This window comes from Salminus brasiliensis, chromosome 19 (genome assembly GCF_030463535.1).
Source record: "Salminus brasiliensis chromosome 19, fSalBra1.hap2, whole genome shotgun sequence".
Classification (NCBI taxonomy): domain Eukaryota; kingdom Metazoa; phylum Chordata; class Actinopteri; order Characiformes; family Bryconidae; genus Salminus; species Salminus brasiliensis.
Window position 1 is genome coordinate 24653055 of NC_132896.1, and position 16837 is coordinate 24669891.

General features: G+C 39.7%; 1 protein-coding gene across 1 annotated transcript; it reads right to left on the reverse strand.

The window, feature by feature from the left end:
- Positions 1-6085: 6085 nt before the first annotated feature.
- Positions 6086-12997, reverse strand: lpar4 (lysophosphatidic acid receptor 4). The gene is made up of 2 exons (XM_072663787.1): positions 12661-12997; positions 6086-8065 (listed from the first exon to the last, which is right to left on the reverse strand). The coding sequence occupies exon 2, from the start codon at positions 7877-7879 to the stop codon at positions 6818-6820; it is 1062 nt and encodes a 353-aa protein (XP_072519888.1). The 5' UTR covers positions 7880-8065; positions 12661-12997; the 3' UTR covers positions 6086-6817.
- Positions 12998-16837: the final 3840 nt, after the last annotated feature.

Here is a 16837-nt window from a genome sequence, read left to right on the forward strand (position 1 = left end):
AATTAGATACACACACAAAAGCTCACAGAACATCTAGTGTAACATTATTATTTCAACATTGGTTTGTGGCATTTGCTTACAGTAAAGCTGACCACAGAGTGCTACATTGTTGATTTCAGAAAGCCCTGTGTCAGTGGATGTGTACTCCATTTCCCATAGTCCTTTGTTTTAGGAAGTGGGTGGAGACTGGGGTTTATAAAGGGAAGCTATTTTGCCGCGCTCCTGCCATGTGATAAATGTGTTTCATCACCACGAGGTGTAGCACTCAACTTTTTAGAGTTTGAATGGGTATGACTTTGAGGAGAGCATTGAGGCGAAATCTAGTACCAAACCTTTAACTTTAAGCTCAAAAGATATTATTAATCAAAATATTAATACAATATTATTTAAAAAATGCTTGTTTGTATTTATTTGCCTCATGTATATATACAACATGTTTCACTTTGACATTAAAGTAGTTTATGCCAAATTAAACTGACAATGAGTCCATTTATAAAAGCAATAAAACGGGATGGAATATTAAAGTGGGAGGGGGGGTCTTTTTATAGGCACAGTATCTAGTTCCCCATCCACTAGTTCCCTGGCCAATTTCAACCATGCAAAGAACCGTTGTGCTAATGGCCATTTTCACGGTCCTGACACACCAAAGTATCTTTAAATCATTTATTGCAATCTTTGCAACTTCTCAAACCCCAGTCTGCACTTGACATACACATGTTAATAGCCAGGTCAGTATGACTCACCAAAGTTACAGTGTTTTCATTTTTAACCTTTAGAATTTGCATGAGGTGAATTTAGTACAGTAGAGCAGAGTGAGTTTTTTGTTAAGGCATTTTAAAAGTATTTCCGGAAGATGAATAATATTTTCACACAAGTAAAAGAAGCAAGCAAATCTCTGCTACAATCAAAAACATAAACTGCATTATTTATGCCCCTGCACTGTTCCTGTACCAGGAATTTCAGCAAGTCAGCAGTGGGCCAAATGTGTGCAAATGTTACAACTTACCCCATAAGCAGCTTTCTATACTATTTAAGCCAAATTAACTTTCCAACCTATATTCATAAAATATCTGTATTCAAATAAGAGATTTTGTGGAAAGAAACTATCAAATATAGCCAATGATGATACAACAGATACAGATTTAAGCATATAACCATTATTTGATGATTTGATGATTGAAAGAAGGCTGTAGATACATATGAACAGAGCAACGGTAGAGAAGCTACTCTCCTTAATAAAAGGAGTCCACACTTTGGTGACTGAAAGAACACTCAGATCTATAGTGCCTTGTTTAAAGGCCGGTGTTTGGGCCAGACTCAACGATGTATTGGCTTTGCATGAGTCAGAGTATCAGTTGTTTCATGTTTTTAAATGACATCATTTGCTTATATTTGCTGCTGTTTCACAGTTTGGATAACAAACAAAATGCAGAATTTTATTCTCAGTAAGGAATAAAATTGATTGCACTTTTGCTCACATCTGAAAATCTTCCTCTCTGCCATGTTGGTAAGACTGCTGTAAAAAACTCCTCCACTCTAATTGATCTTCACTTGTATCTCGAGGAATTTAGGCATTGCATCTGCATCTGTGCAGTATTTGCCAAAGACCACAGAGGAGGCCCCCAGATGGTACTCCTTGACACCAGTTTGCAGCAATTTAAGAAACAGCGACTGTTGTATGCTGGCCTACTGGGCGTTCAAGCAGTATTTACATTGTTTTAATGTCCATACTGATTTGTATACACAATATGTATAATATATTCTTAGATAGTACACCATCAACTGTTTACTTAAAACAATCAAATCATACAGAGGCTGGAATTAATGGGGTCTCCCCCATGTTCCCATTGCCTATTGTCATTTTAATGTCTGAACACAGTCCTTCTGGGAAGCTTAAGTGACATCCATGATAACACATTTTTATAAGCTTCTCTCTTTTTCGTAAAAGCATTTTATTATACAAAGGTTTGCATTAGCAAGTATGCTTTGTTAGACAATTTGCTCATTACAGCTCGCCAATATCAGAGCAATTGTATTGCTTTTAGAAAATCCACTAATACTTTATCCCACATATGACTTTGGCGACCCCAGGACTCTAACCATGACCTTATCATGAACCTTTTTAAAAAAAAATCTTAATGCACTGCATTGAGGTATGATGCATTGTTTATAAATTGTAGACATAAATGCGCTCCAATTTAAACAATCAGTGATTTCTGTCTTGATCAGGAGATTCCAAAATCAGTGCTGGGGACCCAGTGCACATTTTTACATCTTTTCCCTACTCTAAAATACCTGAACCAGCACATGCTAGGCTTGTTAATTAGTTACTGAGTTGAATCAGACTTGAGCAGGGAAAGCACACACATTTGCAGAGTATGAGAATATGAGGACTGGGACTGAGAAACAATGGCCTATAGGAACAACAACTGCTGGTATGCAACACCACCTACTGCTGACTGCTGCAACGTTCTTTTTTACCAGGGTGAATAGTAAAGGCTCTCAACACTAGGGGGCAATCAGGAGCTGTGCAAGATTCAAAGACGGCTTTCAGCAAATGAAACTGAAAGTAGTGAAAAGGAAAATACCACATTTGTTTTTGTATTTTATATAATACCAGTTAATACCAAGGTTGAAACTGTGATCCAAGTACTGATACCAGCATTTTAAAAGGTCTTCTTGTGCACATAGAAATTAGACTTTCTTGTGATTTCATTGTGGGTTAAAACCAGCAAGGACATCACAAAAATATACTGGCATATGTAAACTGATATTAGTGGAGTAAAATAACTATATTTCTGTCCTTATATAGAACATTCTCTCTACCTCACATGCGGTGAGGAAACGTTTATTTGCTGAAATTATGTTTTTACTTTTTCAGCATCAGTGACACATTACATTTAATAAACATGACAGCTTTTACATTTTTAAAACAGCAAGCAAAGTATTTAATATATACATTTATATACAATGTTTTAAAACAACTACAAGGCTGTTGCATTATTTTATTGTAAATTGTTTTACATCTTTAAACCATCTCTAATTCAGTGATTCACATAACATAGGCTAGTCCATAATGATTGTTCATGCACTACTTCCTACTTCCACTAAAAGTTCCTGCTCAGTCAAATTATTCCTCTAAATGTTGCACTGTTGTTTAACAATTGTGACCAAAAACGAACAGTGAATGAGTCATGTACATACCAAACTCTGCAACTTAGACAATTGACCTCCTGAATAAGGACAATTGATACTTGCCATAATTTTACTTATCAGACAAAAATGGATTCAATAAGCATTATAGAAAAGACATTTCAAGAATACACTGATGATCATTTGACCATTGACTATGTTTTCTCCCAGAGATGGCAAATGAGAAACCCTCAGAAGGGAGCAAAGGATGTACAGGTAATGTTTTTTATTTTTTTGTACCAAAATATTATACCACGTATTACTTTTGAAATGTTTAATCATGACCATCAGTTTGATATTGGAATAACATAGGATAGTTACAACCAATCATTCACTATCCTGCTTTTACTTACTTCTTTTTTTCTTTTATTTCTCTCTACTTCTGAGAGCAACTCTTGATTTTTTTTTTTTTTGTTGTTGTTGTTGTTGGTTGTTATTGTATTGGTATTTATTTTTCGTTCAATACACGAAAATCCTTCTACACAGGCTCCTCCATTACGATTTTTTTTTTTTGTAATTAGTTAACTAGTTTAGCTCTGGTTAATATACTGCGTTTAATATGTGAGCAGGCGTGAGCAAGTGCCAGTTCTGTTTCCAGCAGTTGTCAAAATAGTGACTTAAACAATGCACTTTATTCTTCTGATTTTATTGCCGTTGCCAACCCTAACTGATGAACTTACTAGTGTTTGGCATTTCCATTTTGTTACCACTCACTTAAATGGAGCATAGGGGATAATACAATGTCAGGGGTTTGATTGTCCATCAAGACAGAACTGTCTGTCACTGCTATACTTACAAGATTGGTTGTGGAACACTCCCAGTGTTACATTCCCATACTATTAAGCCCCTGGTTGAGTCCTATAAAATATTTATACAAATTAGGGTCAATTTTACACTAATGTGATGCATGCTTTAAGTCATGTAAAAGTTTAAGTCAAAGTTTGTCTTGTCTTAAACGTACAGCATTTGATTGCGAAGTAAAAAAAAAATATATAAATAATATCATAATAAACAAAAATAGCCCATCTCCTGATTCCTGTACCCTAATTGTGCTTGGGTTTTAGACCACAAACTGATAACTGGATATTTTCCTGTAGGATTTTCTGGTAGAGAGCAGAATTCATGGGTCTGTCATTTATGTCAAGTTGCCCAGGTCCTGATGCGACAAAGCATCCTAACACCATCACACTACCACCACCATGTTTGACATTTGGTAAGATGCTCTTATTGTAGAATTACAAAGCTTGTAGTATCACAAATCTTGGCACGAAACAACACTGTAGCAAGAAGTAAAATTCACTCATCATTTTCGGTACATCCTTCGATTTCCTTGGCTGATTAATCTTATTCTTGAAGTAAATTGCAGGGTCAATAGTGAATCAAATTTTAGTCTATGCTTTGCCCTAATTTGGGTCAGTGATTATTGTTATCGGTATCCGCCACAACAAAATATTTATTATTGTGATCGGTGTAGCAATTCTAAGGTAAGTGCATTCCAAATAACAACTGGACATAAGGGACATATTGAGCCCACATATCTCCTTGTGATACGCAAAACCTGATTCATTCGACCTTTGGCCCTTACTAGCCCTCTAGCTAGGCCTGGGATACCAGTCCCTTGTGTGATTCCACTGGCCTCTAAACCTCTGGCTTCCTCTTCCTGTCTATCCACTGCATATTCTCAGGACCCCTCACCTACTACTGCTCCTTCGATGTCCCACTGGCTGCTTTCAAACCCCCTTTACAGCTGCTGTGCGATTCCTCCCTCAAATAAGTTCGTATTTCCACTCTGGCTTGTGCACACTGTTACAGTACTTCTGTAATGCAGGTCAGTTGTGATGTATAGACCATATTGCCCATGCAGATGCCAGTGCCACTCAAACATGAGAAAAACTGCTATTAGGTTACTATGTAAACAGTGAGCATTGAGTGGAATGTGTTGCTCACCACCATTGTTATCTAACCTCTGCTCAGCATAGCACTGGGGTGCAGTTTCCCTCCTTAAATGCTACATGCCATGTTTTTCACACCACTCAATAATACACAACTGTGTTCATAAGGATAAGGTGTTTAAATTGCCAGTTCACTATCCATCTTAGTGTTTGCATGCGGCTTCAGGTCTGTGGCTTAAAAACAACTGAAAGAAACTTGTTCAGAGTCCACTAGCTAATCTAATGGGGGTTACGTGCCAGAAAGGCCCAGTAACAACATTTTTAAGAGAATTAAGGCAGCTCCCAGGACCCGAACATGATTAAGTTAGAACCCAGTCTTTCAGAAAGAGACAATGACCCATTGCTGTAGTCATGATAAGCACTTGGCCAAGGAAACACTGGACTTTGACATTTTTCCCTTTCCACTGCATAAGGCCTTGTTCATCGAATCTCCAGCACACACTTGTACACGTCAGTTGGTGAGGATTCTGTGACTTCCTCATCGCCCCTTCAAAGCCCCTTTGTGAACCCTTAAACTTGTATGTTTTCGCCTGGCCCTGGCATGAACAAGTATGGGGGTGCCTAAGCCTGTGACCGGCCTGAATACTGATGACTAACAATCTGTGGGCCCCTTTTGCAGCTGTTGTAGTTTATCACAGTCGTGCTCATTTAGCTTTTCTACAATCAAGGAACAATACATGCCTTAGGAATGTACACTCCTAAAAATAAAGGTGCTTCAAATGGTTCCTTGAGGGATGCCAAAGGAGAACCACTTTTTTGTTTAAAAAAAATCCCATTCGTAATAGAGACGTGTGAATGTCAAGAACCTTCAAAGAGCCTTCAAAAAAAATTTACATCAAGTGAAGAATATTAAAATCTTTAAAAGACCTTTACAGAACCATTTAAAGAGCCGTAATGTTTAAGAGTATAATTGAATGTTTAAAAAAATGAGAAAATAAGAATCAATCTTAAACTTTTAATTGCCTATCATCCAGAGTCTACAGTAAAAGGTAGATGCAACATAGAAAAGTGCTGTTTTGTTAGGAGCCAAGAGTTCGTTCAGACCTGGCACCTTTACACAAACACATTTGTCATTATATAAAAACAAAAACCTTCAACTGCAGTTCAGTGCATTTGCGTGTGCATACGCACACAGAGAATTTTTAACGGTTAACATAGTTCGGTGATAAATTTAACATGTGTACACTTCTATCATTTAAGTTAGCAGTGCTAAGTAGTTACATTTTTTTAACACGAACATACACACACAAATTATTCTGATTGTAGAAAACCTGAATAGGATTGGATAGGTTTAGAACAATGACAATAGTCTTGTGCTGAAGAGTTATTCCTAATCATCAACATTTCAGGTGCAACTTTACCTGAACACAGTGATACGTCTCTTAGCACTGTCCACTTATGCCCAACGGCTAAAGAAGTCACATTAATGAGACGAAACAGTGTTGGACCTGACCTGAACAGTCACATTAAAATGATAATAATAATAAGCCTCTTGGCCCAAGAGGTTCCACGTCCGTGTGTTGGCAGAAAAAAACAAATTCCAATAATTTCCTCTGGCTGAGCATAATCCTTAGAGCTAAGGCCTCAGTACAGAACCTAACAAAGCTCCTCTTGAACTTTCCTGAGACTCCTGTATTGAAGCTGCTGTGTATGTTATTCAAAGTGTGGTTTGCTCAAAACTGAGTCTCTGTAATCTGTTCTTTTCCATTGCTGGACACTGTGTTAGTTTCCACTGGTTCTGTGTTGGTGTTCTCTTTGCTAGACACAGGCGCTTCACTGCGCAGTGTGTTTTCCTGCTTAGTCTGACACTTCCCCGTGGTTAGAGACTTCTGAAAGGACTCCGAGGTGAAGTAGTACACCACTGGGTCGAAGCAGCAGTTGAGGGTGGCCACGCAGAGCGTTATAGGGTAGAGAGTTCGAGCCAGTCTTTCAAGCCAACAGCTAGCCACGGCTTGAGTGCGCACCATAGCGTAGACAAAAAGAACGGAGTTATAAGGCACAAAGCAGACGATGAAAATGGCCAGATGCACCACTATCATGCGCAGCACGCGCTCTTTGTTGGTGCCAATTTGGCAGAGCGTGGCGGGTTTGCGCAGTGTTCGCAGCACCATGGACGAGCAGGCCAGGTTGATGAGCAAAGGGATGAGGAATCCCACCACCTCGATGAAGATGGTGATCTTAGACAGGTAGGTCTTCCACGTTTTCTGGGAGAAGCCTTCAAAGCATGTAGTGCTGTCTTTGGCACGGTTGGTGGCAGAGAAGAAAGTCACTGACATGCCGCCGCCCAAGATAAGCAACCAGATCAGAACGCACACAATGCCAGCATTGCGGCGAGTGCGTATGGAGCGCGAGCGGAAGGGATAAACAATGGCCAGGAAGCGGTCCACACTGATGCAGGTGAGGAACAGCATGCTGCCATAGATGTTCGTTATGAAGGCTCCTCCAGAAATCTTGCAGAGCCCATCGCCGAATGGCCAGTGGCGTCTGACGTTGTAGTAAATCTTAAAAGGCAGAGTGAACACAAAGATTAAGTCAGACAGCGCCAGGTTTGTCATGAAGAGGGTGGTCTCATTGCGCATTTTCATGCGACAGCAGAAGACAAAGAGCGAGGCACAGTTGGTGACAAGGCCCAGCACAAAGGCGATACTGTACACAACGCCGTACAGGTTGTACTTGAAGGAGTCGTCAATGCCGCAGTCTTCCAGCCCAGTCTCATTAAACACCAGACTCGCCATGGCGGCACCACCAGGGGGTGGGGGATTTCTGCTATGTTGAAAGTCCCAGCTGTCAGAAAGAGTACTGTCCGCAGTGTATCTCTCGGCCCATCATCGACACACGTTCCAAATGTTTCTGGCCTGTTGTGCAAAACCAGGCACAGCTCTCATCTTCGTTAGTGTGTGTGCCCGGCCAGTTTTTGTTTCCTGTAAGGGGGAAAGGGGAACAAAAGGACAGATTTAGCAAGTGAGCTGAATATGTAACACCTTTGGCAGGATTCTAATGTGCCTGACTTGCTCCCATCTAGGACAAGTGCTACCTTTTGCCTGGAAACTCTGGTCGATGAGTTTGTTTTTTTGCTCTTCAGACCTTTGCACTTTGTATGGATTTCTGTAGAAGTCTGTTTTTTGTTTGTTAAGTATGACAGTAACAGGGCTTAATGTCAAGAATTTATTACAAACCATTAAAAAAAATATTATACAGATTTAGATCTTTCTATTGCATTTACATTGTTTTCAGCCATTTGTAATGTAGGAATATGCTTGCGTAATTGCACTGAAATCTTTTTCCCATGGCAGAAGGTTATAAGGACATAAACTAAGTTTGTGTCAGTTTGTTTTGCAGAATGTACAATTAATATGGCAAAGTGTTTTTTGTCTCTGTGTTTCTAAAACAATGTGTTATTAATTAAAGTACAAAGTACAACACCAAAAACATATTACAAACCTATTAATTGAGGCCTGTATAAATTTAAAACAATGCTAAATATCTGAATTGGTATTTAAAATGGTAATAACAATAAGCTTTTGTTAAAAGGCAGTAGCATTTACCACTTTACTACTAGGTCTCCACACCCTCTTCACAACCCACCATAATTATATATTTTCAACTTTTCATGGAGAATGTATTAGAAGTCCAAAGATACCCATTATCCAAAGGCAAAACAAGATTGTATGCAAATAAATCCCATAAATGCAGTGATCCTCATGAAATGTAAAAAAAACAAACAAATCAGAAATAATTACATCACGGCTGAGATCAGATTTGGCCCCTACATTGGTTACCCTACATTTTATTGTATTTATTGTAATGCCCTCATTGTCCTCTGTGGAATCTTTAAAGATGAGTCAACTGAGGAGGGCACAGAGGACAGACTTGCAGAGTAGTCTCATCCTCAGCTGACCCATTTACTGACCATCCGATGCAGTCCTGCTGTTTCTAAGCAGCTTCAGTGTTTTCCTCTGTGTACATCAGTGGTATGACTATGCTGTTTCCAGATGTGAATTGCTTTTTCTAACACTGCAGGGAAGTAAACTGCCTCATGTTTTATGATATGGAGCGGATGGAGCTGTAGATACACTATATTTCTAAAAGGTTATAGCCCTGCTCATTCAAGATTTCCTCCAAAATCAAAGGTATTAATAGGAAGCTTGACCTCACTTTGCTGCAGTAACAGAATCTGCTTTTCTGGGAGTTTTATATTAGACATTGGCACACTGTTGTGAGGATCTGATTGCATTTTGCCACAAGAACCTCTGTGATGTCAGGTACAGATGTAAGATGAGTACTTCTGGATCACATTCCAACTCGTCACATCAGTATTTGACGATGCTCCATCACTCCACTGCTTTGTACCCTTCTAGCAGCCGTACAGCGTTAGACATGGGATCCTTAGGCACATGTGCAGCTGCTCCAGAACATCCCATTTTATTGGCAATGCTTTTCTATGATTATACAAGCTGTGTGTGTATGTGCAGTTAAACACGTAACAGTAACAGGTGCAATTTAGAGTAGATGAATTAAGTAATGAGAAGGAAAAAAAGGCTGGCACACAACGCATACCCAGCCTCCAGAAGCTTACATAACTGAAATGGCAAAGCAAGGCAGACTGAGTGGACAAGACAGTGAGAACATGCCATTTCCCAGACACACCCCATCAAATGGCTGACTGTAATTGGCAACCAATGTTTTTTTGACTTAGCGTACTCTTTAATGGGCACTGAGGAAAATCCCTTCTCCAGCAGGCAAGTGCTGTTCGATTTCTACCACTCACAGCATGTTCTAGCAGTCCATCACGCTCTGAGGGAGCCAGCTGCAATGTGACATCTTTACAGGGTTTTCACACGCCCCTCACAAAGCCTGTACTGTACTATGCACTCCTATATGGCACGCTCACAATACGGCCAGTGTACTAGCACAGCCCTTCGCTAACTGTCTCAGCTGTGGTCAGTCACTGGACCTGTCACTGCTGGCCCCTGGCGTTCAGGATTAGAAAGTCAGTCCGTTCGTTCATGAAGTAAGCCTAGTCTAAAAAGACTTTACATGTTCTAAATGCAGTGTGTGAGTGCTTTTAGTATCAGTTCCATCGCTACTAAATTTGAATTACAAATGTTAACTAATGTAAACTTCTCTTTGACTGTGCACCATCTATCACACTAAAGGGAAGGTCTGTTTTCGAACAGGAAGATGAAAAACAGGCTCAACAAACTGATCAAGTAAACTAGCTCAGGTTTTTGCTGCTCTCTGGATGGTTCTAGGCTGCTCTCTGGATGCTTCTGGGCTGCTCTCTGCCAATCTGGACCTCCTTGTCAGTAAGAACCTTCAGTAACAGAGTGCTTTTTTAACACTGCTGAAGCAATGAACAGTACAGGGCAGTACGGGACATTGCTGTGCACTGAGCCACTAACAGGACAGTTTCACTGGGTATCAGTTGCAGATTACTACATTTCTACCATTCTGTCCTTCTGGCATCTACACATATTGTACTTCTTCTCCTAAATGATTATACACTGATCAGCCATAACATTAAAACGAGGGGAAGTGATTAACATTTTGATTATCTGGTTCCAATGGTACCTGTCAAGGGGTAAACTGTAAACTGTCAGTGCTGGAAGGTGATGTGTTGGCAGCGGGCAAAGTGGTCAAGCGTAAGAATCTTATGAAACCACTCTGGCAAACACTAAATTGTGATGGCTAAAGACTGGATCAGATCATCAAGCAGGTCTTTTGGGGTGTTTCTGGTATGTAGTTGTCAGTACCTACCAAACGTGCCCAAAGGATGGACAACCGGTAAACCGGCAACAACAGAGTCATGGGGCCCAAGGCTCAGTGATGCTCATGAAGGCCCCACCTCACAACTTACAGGACTTGCAAACATCTTGGTGCCAGATACCACAGGACACTTCCGGGCCCTTGTGGAGCCAAGGCCTGGAACAGGTCAGAGCTGTTTTGGAGGCACAAGGGGGCCTACACAATATTAGGCAGGTGGTACTGATGGTATAGCTGATATGCTGGTTTATATCTATTCTGTCTGTAATATATATATATATATATATATATATATATATATATATATATATATATATATATAATATAGTATAATATATTATATTATCAAAATATATTATACCTGCCACTTTCATTCTACAGATTCTGAAAATGATACCGATAATATAATAATAACTACACTGCACTGTCACTATTATTATTATTATTATTATTACTTTTTTGTTATTAAGTGCTTCTACTTTCACACTTTGTGTACTTCCCTCAGACATAAATAAAGAGATCTGTCTGTCTATATGTGCCTATCTATCTATCTATCTATCTATCTATCATAAATGTAGTCTGAAATATCACACACACACATTATGAGAGGACATGTTGGGTTAGTAGAGTATTTGAGTTTGAGTGTGATTGCCTACTTCATCACGCTCAAATTAATTGAACTTAATATTCATCTTAAGCACAGTTTTGCAATAAATTGTAAAGATTAGTAAGTCTAAGGAATAATAGTTTCGAACCAGAATACTGGAATCGAAAAGGGAAAATGGCTGTATTATGCTTTCTCCTGCAGTTGAGAAAAAGAAGCCCTAGAAAAGACCAAATCTTTGGCGTGTCTATCATCAATATAAGTTTACCTACTGTAAACACGCTGCTGATATTATTACTTTAGAGGTGATACAGTATTCTGCTAAAGCCAAGAGAGAACATGATCTTTATTTAAAGCTTTTTATCTGTGCAGGAAGTGTTTATTTGTTAAGAAAAACACTTATATACACAAATCTAGACGTCTTTACAGCTACAGATACATCCTTTACAGCCATCCAATCTAGTCTAATAAATTCTTTATTAAAGTAAATAATCCGGTGAGTTGGTGGAGAACTGTGGAACTGAACAAATCCATACATGTGATATAGTTTGTTTATTCGTGTCTATATCTCTGTTATCTACTGTTTTAATGGGTAAAATAACTTATAAGGGTTAATAGCTTTCATGTCTTCGTGACTTTTGCACAGAACTGTGTGTTCAACACAAGCTGATGTTTCCTCAGAATTAATTACTAAGTTCCTTATATTTTATAACGGCTTCTTTACATATATGTGAGCATTTCTTCTTCTGTATAGTTTAAAACAAGTAGAGCAGATGACCGGCTTCATTTCCACAGCATTACTGTCCTCTGTGAAACTGATACAGACCTAAAACTGCAGGTCAGATGGGGAGTAAGGCACGAGTCGTCTGATTTCTGTCACATTTCGGTATTTCTGGCAAAATTAAACGAAATATCTGTAGGACTTCAGTCAATACACGAACAGCTGAGCATCACGCCATGCTGAGAAGTGAATGCTGGGGCTGGGGAAATGATGTAGAATAGGTTCATCTGACCAAACCCAGACACGAAGGGGCTCTGAGCTCGGTCTCAGTCATGTCATTTAGAAACCCTCTGTTTGCTGAACAAAAGCTTCAGCAGACACACACACACACACACACACACACACACACATACACACACACTCCTCACCTCAGCGCCAGCGTGTTCATGGTGTTTTCCTGGCCGCAGCCGTGCGACCAACCGAGCTATCCGACCCGTGCGGGCACAGGAGAGCCGTCCTCTCTGCCTCGTCCTTGATCAAATGTGAACTCTGGAGAAAACATGAAGGGTTTGACTGAAACTCTCCACAGAAAGGGGGTCGCACGACGTAGAAAGGTCCGGTGGAGAAATCTTGGGTTTGCTCTCAGACGATGTGAGAAAGTGTTCGCCAAACTGACAGAGCGATGTGTGGCAGCCGTTAGTCTGGTCCTGCTGAAGTTAGTCTGAGGAACATAACGGTGCCGGAGAGAAGCTGCACCGCCAGGGGAAACGAGACAATGGGACGATGGTGGATGGAGAGGAGGGGCGCCAGGGGGCGTAGAAGCGGAGCTGCCGAGAAAATACGGGCTCCAAAATGGTGTCACTCCGACTGGTGGTCTGAGGTGGGTGTTAGGAGTGCGGTAGTAGCAAAGCACAGATAGATCTGCTGGCAGTTTCATGGATTTGATCTTTTTAAGGGTTGAACTTTTTCTGGTTTTCCTGAGAAAAGTCACCTGCATGTTCCTCAGTTACATTTCTGTCACATCTGAGCTCCTGTAACGTGCCTAACCCGGGCATGTGCCACAAACAGCCAGCGTGTTTAATACGTTTAGTACAAGTAAGTAATGTGTTCAGAACAAATGCTACACACAGGTGTAGTTATGCTGAATGCTGGTTGGATAAACATTTTATATTATCCATTATTAATTCATTTGATCCATACTTTTATTCACAATCAAATTACGATATTCTGTTGTTTGTTAAAAATCAATAGCCCCATGTCACCAAATTACTACATTTAATGTGACAAAAAAAAAACTTTCTTTAGACGGTATCAGTGTAGAGAAAACAATTTATGGTCATTTATTTTTCAGTGTCAATTTCAGTGTTAAAAGCAGAAGAGTTTATTACTTTATTACTTTAAGACTTTTTTTTTTACTTATTTATTCTTTTTTATTATTAAGTGTGTTCACCCTTTACCTTTATCACACATTCCATTCTTTTAAAAGACTTGCTCTTGTTTTTCTTCGTCTTTCCTTTTCACACCTTCAAAGTTCAGTCTCAGAAGCTGGAGCAGTCGCTGATTTCATCATCAAAGTAATCCTAAACACAGTCAGTAATATTGAGTTCTGCACTCTGGGGTGGCCAATCCACTGTTCTGGGAACGCCTGTAGCTTCCTTATTTGATTTGCAAACGTTCATCACTTGATTGACTGTTTCCTTTTCTCAGTAAGGTCTTCTTGATCAGCTCCATGTCCCTTCAAACCCACAGGGTTGAGTCATTTTCTCACAGTGGAAGGATGGACAGATGGATGGAGACAGATCTGAAGGGAGAGTGGAGCTTTGATATTCTTCTCTCTTCAAAGATGAAAGCTATATCTGATGGGAGCAGTATTGGTGGTCCTCATCGGATTGGATTAGTTTATCAGGAGGACATCTGTAATAATAAATGTACAGCAACACAATTCCTGCTGTTTATGATACCCAAATGTTCGCATCACGTAGGTAACGTAATGCCATTTATAACATTTGTGTCCAAGCCTCCACTACCTCTTATTTCAGGATTAGGTGAAGCAAACTTTGGAAAAGTGTTTGATGTCCACACAAGAATTCCTGATGGAAATGAGACAAAGTACAGAGCATAGCAGCAGCCAGACACTTTTTACCGATTTGAATCTCCTTATGAGGGAAATGTCCTGTCTCCTAGGCTGGGCTTAACTGCACCAACAGTGTTTTTCAGTGCTGACAACCCATGAACATTTATTTTGAGACCAAGATAGGTCTCATTAGTGTTAAAAACTGTCCCAGAATATCTGATCAAACTTACATTAACTCACATTACAGCATTGCTGCATTAAGCCATCTAAGTGCTCTATATATAGCCTGCCAGAGGGTGTTTTTGGAGAAGTTCCCATTGTATGACGGCCAGCATGGGTCTATGAATGTGTGTATGCACACATATATCAGTCTGTGTGTGTGTGTGTGTGTGTGTGTGTGTGTGTAGTGGGGGCTCAGTGACAGAGGGGATGTTGTCCTTGGGCTCAGGTCCCAGTCAGGCAGAGCAGTGCACAATGGTGCTGGAGTGCACAGGACATCCTGCACTCCATGCACCTCCAGCCTGTTCTGAAAACAGAGCCTTCCGTCACTGCTGTCCTCGTTCCCCGTGCTTCAAGTAACAGCCACTCTATCCTGGAGCCCCATCACATGCAGCCACTTATTATCTACTCACTCCCTGGTCAGCCATTCTTCTCGCTCTGAAAGAATAGCCTGTCTGCACCATAACTGACACTACTCTGTGCGTTCCCTAGTCTAAGTGAATGCATGAGTGAAGTTTACGATGCTGTTTTTTTTTTTTACTTCCTTTCTTTTTACTTTTATTTGTTTAACAGAGAGCACATGTATTCCACCCATGTTTCCTAATACAGGTACACTATATTTGGAATTTCAAGTAAAGGCAGATTGTACTGTAATTAAGACCTTATTGTAAATCTTTATAACATTTTTACTAAAATGTAATTATGTGTCTGCTTTACAGTAAAAAAAAAACAAGGCAGCAAAGGGCCATTGTTTTTCAGTGTTATAATATTTAAGGCTATCATTGTTAGCTTTCTAATAGCCTACTAATATACCTGTCTATTTGTACTAAAAGAAAATAGCACTAACTCCGCAGCCTGTATAATTTCCACAAACCCTACCTAGTGAATCATGTGACTATAGCACACCAATAAAAACCTCAGATTTCCACATGCAACATTCGGCGCCATAATCTTTTGGCTACCACATGGCTAGGTAGGTCAAGTCATAGAAATGTGGTTGAGAATAGTTTTACTTATTTAAATGATTTGAAAATGAATGAAAAATTTTGTTTTAACTACTTCTAAATATTATTTGATATTTCACCATTAATAGTATGGTTACTGGTGCTGACCTAACTAAATCTGGTGTTCACATAATTCAATCTAGTGTTTACTTAATAGTATCCGATGCACGCCTTATAGTATCTTGTAGTTACCTGATGGTATCCGATGCACACCTTATAGTAGCTTGTAGTTATCTAATAGAATCTGATGTGTACCTTATAGTATCTTGTAGTTACCTGATGGTATCTGGTTCTCATGTAATGGAATCTAGTGATCATGTAATAGCTTTTGTGACATCTCATTCTGAATCCACAGGCATTCATATGAAGTCGCCCCCTCCCTGCAGCTCCAAAAGCAGGTTTGACTCAGCAGAACGTTGGTGACTTTTACACACTGTGCACCTCAGCACTTGGTATCCTCTCCCTCTATAACTTTACATGGTCTACCACTTCATGGCAGAGTTGCTGTGTTTCCTAAATGGTTTAAACTTTTCAATAATACCACTCACAGTTCATTGTGGAATATCTAGGAGGGAAGAGATTTCACAAAATGTTGCAAAATAAGTTGCAACAGTGGCATCCTATTACAGTACCATGCTGGAATTCACCCATTATTTCACAAATGTGTGTAAAGGCAGACTGCGTGGTTAGGTGCATGATTTTATACACCTGTTGCAGTGAGACTGAATTCAATGAGACCTGAATTCAATGATTAAGAGGTGTCCCAGTACTTTTGTCCACATAGTGTATTTTAGAAGAACTGTTTGTATTTGTTTGAAAGAACTGAAATGAATGTTTTTGATAGAAATTTTTGACTCTTTAAGAGGTATTTAAGATAGACTGTACATACAGTCAAATGTTTAGACACACCTGGTTGTGTCCTGACCATCAGCTTGAAAACGCTTGATCCAAATGCTAGAGCGACCATATTTCTGTTATCAAAAAAAGGCCACTGGGAAAACATAGATATCCACCATAATTAGGATGTCAGGGGATTCCAAGTAGGCCTAAGAATGGCCCAATGAACTGAAAAGAGTTTTTGTGGTCATATAAGCTATTAAGGCTATTTATTGGTCTTTCTAAGTGAGCAAATATGTATATATTAACGTACATTAACATACTGTAGTTGTATGGTTTGAGAGGTACTTCCACCCTTACACATTGCCGCAGTCCTACCACTTAAAGCCCCCCAACCACAACATCCTAACTAGAGTGGTTATGTTTTTAAGATGATGATCAGCACACATTCAACAAGGTCTGTCCGAACGT

Excerpts from the sequence above, each read along its gene's own strand:
- lpar4 (XM_072663787.1), bottom strand. The coding sequence starts at position 7,879 with ATGGCGAGTCTGGTGTTTAATGAGACTGGGCTGGAAGACTGCGGCATT.